The following is an 8,854-nucleotide window of genomic DNA, read 5'->3' on the forward strand; positions in this document are numbered from 1 at the left end:
CCTGACCAGGACCAAGGAGAGGGTTTTCATTTACTCACACCATAACTTTTCCCTGTTATGAGTTGAAACACCTTCTCAAGACAAAAACCGCATACGGAGGATTCTTCCCCAAGACCAAACCTACTGCTCTTTTTTTACCCGTGTAAAATCCTAGAGGAGAAGTTCTCAACCTTGGCTGCACATTAGAATCACCTGGGAATCCAAGGATTTTAAAAAGATTCCCAGGTGATTCTAATGTGCAGCCAAGGTTGAGAACCACTGTTCTAGTGGTTTGAACACCCACGTGTTACAAACATTGGGATCAGGTGCCTGAGTTTTGGAGCTGTTTTCCCCCTGTGTCAGCCGGGTTTCCATCCGCGCAGCGCTCCTGGCTGTAGACTGTCGCTCCTGTAAACCTGTCAGTTGTTGCTTTGTTAGGAGCCTGGGGCTGCTGGCTGTGCGTGGCCTCAGAGCCCTCCCGTCCCCGGGTTGCCAGTGTGTGCCGGTGTTGGCGCTAGAGAAGGAGTGAAATTTAGAGTGTGCGGAGGTGGGTGGCAGAGGGCCAGGAGAGGTTCCTGGTGGGGGAACTAGAGAGTGGAGAAAGCACGGGTAGCGGGGTACAGCTTGAAACCTCCCAGCACGAGCCAGGAGCTGTATGTGGCGTCCAGGAAGTTGCAAGAGCAGCAGAGCCCGAGCGAGTACCAGGGCAGTCCCGGCTCTGCCTGGTCATGAGTCCTCCCAAAGGGGCACAGTGACAGCACCGGGTCCGGGACTGATGGGTGAGTTACCGCATGCCTGGCACAGAGCAGCCCTCCGGGAGACCTGCATGTCTCCGTGTCTCCCACCTCCGTGACAGCAAAGTTGGGGGACTCCTGGACTTAAACTTACTATCGTGACCCGAGACCCCCCTCAGCCTTTTGAGACCCACATCAATTGGCCTGTGGGAGGACGACACCCCACAGCAGCCTGGGAACCCAAACATCCAGACTGTGACACCAGCCAGGTCACCCCGCCCCCTGCACCTCGGTCTGTAAAGGGAACGTGGAGACTGGCTCGTCAGTGCAGGCTGGTTCAGTGACAGTGAATTCAAATTGTGGGTGTTTGGGTCTTCAGCAAGCCAGCCACAGCTCTTTGCAAAACAAGCGGGATATTAACGACAAGGAATTTATACCTGGCATTCGGCTAAAATCCTGCCTTTAAAAACACGTGGACAGGTGAAGCTGGGTTGGGCCTGTCTCAAAGCCTGGTGTGATTTCCTCCCTTGCAGGGTGCTGGTGCACCTGAGCCGTGGCGGGGCTGAGGTCCAGATCTTCGCTCCTAACGTCCCTCAGATGCACGTGATTGACCACACCAAGGGGCAGCCTTCTGAGAGCGAGACCAGGTGTGGGTCCTCCCCCTCTCGTCCTTGACTGTGAGCTCCCCGAGAACCTGCACGCATAGCTCTTTCAGCCCAGTCAGGGCCAATCTGTTCAAATGAGCATCCTTCCTTCACGCTCTTGTCCTCTGGTCTGCACTAATGCAGCGAGCCGGAATGTCACTGTCCACACTTACCTTCCATTCCTCACCAAAACAAGTTACTGCAGGGTGAGCTCCATACTTTGTTCTGACCAAAGGGGTGCGCCTCAGTTTGTCTGCCGCCTCACTCACCTGCCTGGGCCCACATGTCTTTGAGTAGCTCCCAGCAGTGTTTCTGTTCCTGCGGCCCCGGGTGCTTGAGATCTTCTCCCCTCCTGTCCTGCCCTCCTGTCCTGCCGGGACCACAGGGAATGGCCCCTGGAGGCTGTGGTTCCCGACACCTTCCAGCTGGAGTCAGACAGTGGGAGATGGGCCAGGGGAAGAAACTGCAGCTCTGCCTGCTGGGGGTGGGTCCTAGTCAGGACCCTGGCCTAGGGTGGCAGTGGCTCCCACTGTGGTTGCTGCACTCACCCGGCGCAGGAGCTTCCTAACTTCCCCACCGCCACCCTGCCCATCAGTTCCACATTAGTGCTGTCTGCTTCAGACACTTGGGGTCTGCCTTCCTGGGGGCCCCTGACTGATGCAGGAGGCTCCAGATGGCCCGGGTGGGCTGTGAGGTGCTGATCTGAAGGGTCCAGCAGACATTTATGTCCCTGTAGCTTTAACTGCCTTTTCTGCGTATTGACATGAAATTCATGTGTGAGCATGCTCCCTGGGGCTGAGAAAACACGGCCTCTTGTCTTGTGGGCTCCTACCTGCCATTCTCCCGTCTGCGCTGAACCTTTTCTTGGCTTCTTTGTGCTCTTTCCCAGGAATGTTCTGGCTGAGTCGGCAAGGATCGCCCGTGGCAAGATCACTGACCTGGCCCAGCTAAGTGCAGCCAACCATGATGCCGCCATCTTTCCTGGGGGCTTTGGAGCTGCCAAAAACCTGTGAGTGTTTGAGCTTGGGGCCTTGTGCTTTTTACCTGGAGCAATAGATGGGGACCAGGTGGCGACATGAGCCACTGCCGAGGTCTCGGGTCCAAACGATGCAAGTAGCTGCTCTGATGGAACCAATGCAGGATGGGACTCAGGTCACATTTTGGCAAGACTTGAATTTTCCTCGACCTGCTCCTTTCCGAGCCCTCCTGGCACCTGGCCGCTGTTGTGGGTGTGACTTCTCTGACCTAACCTCTGTGCAGGTGTGTCTGTTCCTGCGGGCGCCCACGCTCCTGTGGGCCGTGGGGCGCAGAAAAGTGTTTTTTTTTCCGGTCACCTGACTGTCCTGACTGGAGCCCTTGGGTCTTTGCCACGGCAGCTGCCTGGGAGCCTGGGAGGCCGTCACTATGACGTTCTTGGGGTTTCAGGTCCTCTTTCTCTTCCCTCCTTCCTTGTTTCTGAGTTTCATGGAAATTGTCTGCACTGGCCTCTGTCCCAGGACCTGTCTCCTGTGGTGGGCAGGGGGATTCACGTCACAGCTGTGTGAACACGCAATGTAATATGTATGACACCCTGACTCTATGCGTTTATTGGAAACAGCAGATCAGCAAATAGGCCCCGGATGGAGCATTTTTCTGTGTCACTTAGAAGAACGTTCCTTCCCAAGCCCGGGGTCTGTGATGAAACCACCTAACTGTGACCGCAGGCAGCCAGCCCAGGGCATTCCTTTCCACTGACTAGGTCATTCCTGGGGCTCTGCAGCTTCCTTGCTCCCCACCCTCTGCTGGCGGCGCTTGCCCGTGTAGTGCTCCAGGAATCACCACTTCCTCTTGTTGCTCTCTCCTCATCCCCTTAGCTCCTGAACTGAGAGGGTGCTGCTCTCCCACAGCCCTTCCAGGCCCACCCCCTTTGGGTCCTCGCCGTGCTGTTCACACCTCTTTTTGCAGGTGTCTACGTAGGCGCTCCCTCCTAGGTGACTTTTCTGGGTGCTGTTGGGCCTGTCCTGATCGCCGGGCCCAGGGGTCCTTTGTGTACTCCTCATGGAGTCTCCGCCTCCCTCCTGCAGCCCCTTCCCATTCTCCCCATGAATTGCATTCACATGTTGCCTGGCTGCCATCATGTTTGGAGTGCAGACCTCCCCCTATCGACCCACATTTCCAGCTGCCTGCCCCAGAGTCCTGTTGGAACATCTTGCTGATCTTTAGAGCTGACTCCCTCACCTGTACTCACCTGTCATCAGAGTCAGCGAGAGGGGAGATGGGGCAGGGGAAGCTTCAAGCCTCAGCCAGGGTCCTTGCTCAGTATCCCCCATCACCCTGTTGGGACAGTTGACCCCCATGCTGGCTCTGTCCGTCTGAGCGTCCTGCACCCAGAAGTGATGGGCAGAGGTGGTATGTCCCCTAAAGTTTGACTCTGCTCAAGGCCACTCCTGATGCCTCCAGATCCAGCCCCTAGAAGGCTGCTTTTCTGCCGGGAGGGAGCCCTGTCCCTGCCTCACACCCACTCCCTGTCCCCAAAACCAGCCATTCAAGTGACTTCCCCATGTCACCATCTTCACGAGCTTCCTGGTAGGAGATGGCAGAGAACTGTCTGGATCAGCAAGGCTTTTCACTTGCGACAGGACCAGGATTTCTTAGGAATATGAGCTGGCTTCACAAACCGCTGGCCTTACCTCTGACCGTTAGCACCACCCCTGGGGCGTGTCCCCAGCATGGCTGACACCATACCTGGTTGGCTTAGGAGCTCAGACAGGAGGTGCACCGGGTTCTTGGTGTGTCTGTTTCTCGGTGTTAAAGGGTGTGGGGCACCTTGGGCCAGCATGCACTTCTGGCCGCTGGCCCCATTCTTTCCTGCCTTCCCAGAAGAAAGGCCCGCTCCTACATCAGCGATTTCCTACGTGGTGGCTGCTGTGGTCATTTGGGTGCAGCACATGGCAGCAGGCGAGTTCAGTAGTGACAGAAGTCACTCGGTTCCTCCTGGTGGGACCCCGGCCGCCTCCCTGGCACTGTTACTAGCTTTTGTGTGTATTTCCTGAGATATTCACATATGTGGTTGTGTTAAAATTCTAACCAGATGGTAGCCTCGTAACTGTGTGGCTTATTGGTCCGTTAATAGTCTAACAGCTGCAAACATCCCACTGGGTGGATGACCTGACTTTGGTAGGTGCTCATGATGTCCAGTCCTCTTTTCTTCTAATAGCGTTTTGGTGGTACAGTTGACATGCATATTTTAAATGATGCATTTTGACGTGTCAGGAGAGTGACCACCCGTCAGTCCTTTGTGCCAACGCCATGCAGGTGTGTAGGATGGAGGAGTGGGACCCACAGACGGAACACAGGGAAGCCCAGCGTGTGGCTCTTGGCAAAGAGGGTGCACTTTGAAATTCGACGGGTCTCTCCCAGTTGCCTTCCATAGAGATGGCACAGGCAGGGCATACCCACCACCTGGAAGGGCAGCCTATTCCAGACCCTGAGCCACTCCTGCTCTGCAGAAAAAGACGGTGTCTTGTTAAATTTGCATTCCTTTCCCTTGCCAGTCAGGTGGAGCACCTGTCACTGGCTTTAGGCCAGTGCAGACCTCCGAGGACCAGGTGGTGTGGCTCGCAGTCCGAGGCTTCAGCTAGCTCTGAGTCTGCTTTTCCCACCTCACCTCTGCTGCCCCACGTCCCTCCTCCCGCTTACCATACAAAACAAAACAAACAGAAAAATATACAGTGATAATGAGAAGTCACGTGTGTACATGAGCACACTCACAGGCTAATCATTTCCATTGCTGAGGAATCCATGGAACCACATGTCAGATCTCAGTGTGGCAAATAGCCAGGGGCTCTGAGATGTAAGGCAACCTGTTCTCACTGTAGGAGCACATTCGCCGTGGACGGGAAAGACTGCAAAGTCAACAAAGACGTGGAGCGCGTCCTGAAGGACTTCCACAAGGCGGGGAAGCCCATCGGGTAGGTTCTGCTGGCCCAGGAGCAGGCCGGGGGGCAGGAGGGCCTCTGGTGACTGGCAGTGGTGGGGAGGGCAGGGGGCCGGGGCCAGGGCCTGGGGCTCGTAACTGGGAGCTGCCACTCTGAGCTGCATGGTCTTGAAAACTTGGCCCGTTTCCTCGTTTTATCTGAGGGATTTCACAGGTGCCTTCCAGCTCTGAAAATTCTGTAGTCTTGTGGTTACATTAGTTTCTCCTGATGACTTAACAGGAAGGAGAGGGGGTGATTGTCAGGTTTCAGAATGTTCTCCAGTCAGTCTTTCCCTGACCACCATCCTTTCCCAGCACCCCTGCCCCTTGCCTGGCCGCCATCCGCCCTCCTGTCCTTGCTCAGCTAGTTAGCCCTTGTCTTCCACTCTCACTGCTGCTGTGCGCACTGTTCCTGCCACCATGTCATCCTCAATTGCCCTCTCTTCCTTGTGGAGCCTGGATCCTGAGGCCGGCCGCACACTAGGGTCCCCTTGCTTCTCTGCACCCCCAAACTCATCGGCACAACCATTGCTCATGTCACAGCCCCTGGTCCTTGGTCTTGACGGACAGGTGAGGCTGGCCATACCTGCAACCAGGAGGGGCTCAGAAACGTGTGATGGCAACCCTGTTATAAGACCTGATTTCATCAGACTTTCGTGTCCACAAGTGTCCCAGTGGCTGCTTCTCACTCCTGCTGCATGGTCTGTCTGCGTCAGTGAGCCGGAGCGCGAGCATCTCCCGCCTTTGGAGCCGGTCACTAGGAGACGGCTTGGCAGGAGCACAGTGCACACACTACGAACAAATTCGCGGGATGCAAACTTGAGGCCGCTCCTGGCTCCCATGGGTGCTGCTTGCTACCGTGTTACTGGCGAACCTAAAAGGAGCAGCTTATGTTAGACCCCTTCATCCCAGTGGGAGACAGGCTGCTGAGGACAGCCCCCGCTGACAGCGTCTCACAGACCTTCGGTCACTTACAGAGCCGGCCCTGCAGCACCACCAGTGCCAGCCTAGGGTGCCAGCCTGAGCGGTCTGTGCGTGTGCCTCCTGCCCACCTCCTAGACTGGACCTGTGAAGCAGGCTGGTGCCATCCACGCTGCACGTCTCCCCTCAGAGCTGCAGAGGCTCTGCCTCCCTGACCCTGTCTCCTTCGCCTTTCAGCTTGTGCTGCATCGCTCCTGTCCTCGCGGCCAAAGTGCTTCCTGGCGTCGAGGTCACCGTGGGCCACGAGCAGGAGGAAGGCGGCAAGTGGCCGTATGCCGGGACCGCAGAAGCCATCAAAGCCATGGGTGCCAAGCACTGTGTGAAGGGAGTGACCATATCCTTTCCAGCAGCTGGGGACCCGTGTGGCGAGGGGTCTCCCTCTTCTGTGGCTGGGCAAGCAATGTCTCCAACCAGGAACTGCGCCGAGCGCCGTGGGCGTAGAGAGCCTCGGGCAAAAACGGGTCACGCCCCGGGTCTGCACCTGGACCTGGAGGATGTCCTGGCGATGACCACGTCACCTCTGGGCGCCTGCCTGTGCTGAAGGTGGCTTCATCCTTAGTGTCTTTATGAGCAGTGAGTTTCAGGTGTCCCTGTGCGCCCCCCCTCCCCAGCGCAGAGCAGCCAGCAGACCCGTGGCCGGTCCGGTCGGAAGGAGCCGGGCTGGCCCGGGGTTCTGTGTAGTCCAGGGCAGATGGGGCGAGGCCAGTTCTGTCACCTCCAGGGTCTGTGAGCTGGGGTGGGGAGGCGGGTCCCAGGTGGACTTGGCCTCTGCTCTGCTGTTGCAGGCACGCAGGTGAACTCTTAGTTTTCTTGATCTGAAAAGCAGAGGTGCTGCTGCCGCCTTCAGGGTTGTGGGTACCAAGGGGCACTGCTGTACAGCTTCATGAGGCCGACATGGTCCGCTGAGGTGCAAGCTGCTTTCTTCCTCTTGGGAGCGTGCTGGTCACGTTCTCGTGTAGTTCAGCCGCACAGATTGTGCAGAAGTGGCCCTGCCAGCAGGTTCCTCCAGGAAGAATGTCCCCCCCAAACCCCAGTCACCTTGGGAAGGACGGGACGCTTGTTCTGAGGCAGCTGGGAGCAGTGGCCGGGACGTGCTTTGCGCCTAAAACTTCCCCTCATCCTTACTGGGTAGTGTTTCCCTAACTTCTGTGCACGAAGCTCACGTGGACCAGAAAAACAAGGTGGTCACGACCCCAGCCTTCATGTGTGAGACGGCGCTCCACCACATCCATGACGGGATCGGGGCCATGGTGACGAAGGTGCTGGAGCTTGCCAGGAAGTGAGCCGCCGGGCTCTGGGCTCTGGCTTCGCTTCTTCCACCAGGCGGAGCTGGCGGCCTGTTGTCCTGTCCAGCTTGGAATATGACACACGGGGTCGGATAATTGGTGTGAGAGTCGTCATCAGCTCTGATCAGCTCAACTTCCTTCCAAGAGGAGGGAGGCAGAGCCCACGCCCTGGAGAGGCTGCTGGAGTCCCCCACCTGTAGGATGGAGTAGCAACTGGACTCCTGGTGCCTCCCGGGAATGACAGTCAGCTTTCTCACGAAGCCAGTCAGGTGGAGGTATTATATAACCTCAGGTTTGCCTAGCTTCAGAATACTTAGTGTTTGGAAGGGAAAATAATTTTAAGTTTATAAATGTAATAATCGGAAAACTTGAAACATGGTTATTAACAATTAAAGATTCTCTAACCTGGAGTAAACATGGACTCATTAAAATGTTACTGGGATTTCTGTAGTAGGCAGCCACGTGTCAGGTCTTCTGAAATGGGCAAATGAGGAATGTAAATGAGGTTTCTTAATTAGTCTCAGTTCTCGTAAATTTCAGGAAGAAATTGCAATCCTCAGCCTGGGTGGTGGGCCTGCTGGGTAGTGGCTGTGAGGTGGTCCCAGGCACGAGCAGCAGCTGACACAGATGTATCCAGACGGCACAGTACTTTCTGTTGTGTTCCTCTTGAGAGTGTGGTTTCTGTTATGGGGAGAGGGCTTTCGGGGTGACCACCCAAGTGTGGAGCACCTTTCCCCTTCAGTCTGTCTTCTGTGCCCCTGGGGGGCACTCTGGACACACGGACGCCACCGTGTTTGTGCTTTGTTTGGTTTTGAGAAAGCTCTTGGGTGGAAGCAGCTGGATTGTTTCGTTTGGTTCAGCTCACACTGCCCTGTGTCGGAGGCGGCCTGGGAACGGGTGCAGAGACAGCCTGCCACTCCGCTCCTCCCCGACCCCTGCCAGGGAGGGTGAGATGATGGACTCCCCTCTGCTGGTTTTCTGGGGTGTGATTCCTGGCACCACGCTTGCCCAGGCCCTCTGGCTCACCAGCGTCTGTTTCAGCCCCTGACATTCCAGCCCTTTCTCCACGGGAACCCCATTGTTTGGCGACCAGCTTTTCTCCCACTGAAGCTGGGCCCGTGGGCAAGAGCCCCCTTGATGCACCTGCCAGCACCAGCCATAGGGCCAGGCCTATGTGCTGCTAAAGGGAACCTCGCTGGAGGGCAGGTAACAGGTTGAAGTCTCCTCCCTAAGAAGGTTGTTGATTGAAGCACTGCTCGTGTGTGTGCATGCGCG

General features: G+C 56.6%; 1 protein-coding gene across 1 annotated transcript in view; it reads left to right on the forward strand.

Annotated features, from left to right (window-relative positions):
* CUNH21orf33 (chromosome unknown C21orf33 homolog) overlaps window positions 1-7,994 on the forward strand; it is a 10,214-nt gene extending 2,220 nt beyond the window's left edge. The window contains exons 4-9 of the mRNA XM_023763575.1: window positions 713-758; window positions 1,247-1,360; window positions 2,247-2,366; window positions 5,215-5,307; window positions 6,471-6,627; window positions 7,448-7,994. Of these exons, the coding sequence (XP_023619343.1) occupies window positions 713-758; window positions 1,247-1,360; window positions 2,247-2,366; window positions 5,215-5,307; window positions 6,471-6,627; window positions 7,448-7,576 (659 nt within the window). The 3' untranslated portion in view covers window positions 7,577-7,994. The remainder of the gene's footprint in view (window positions 1-712; window positions 759-1,246; window positions 1,361-2,246; window positions 2,367-5,214; window positions 5,308-6,470; window positions 6,628-7,447) is intronic.
* Window positions 7,995-8,854: the final 860 nt, after the last annotated feature.

This window comes from Myotis lucifugus, unplaced genomic scaffold, assembly GCF_000147115.1.
Source record: "Myotis lucifugus unplaced genomic scaffold, Myoluc2.0 scaffold_291, whole genome shotgun sequence".
Classification (NCBI taxonomy): Eukaryota; Metazoa; Chordata; class Mammalia; order Chiroptera; family Vespertilionidae; genus Myotis; species Myotis lucifugus.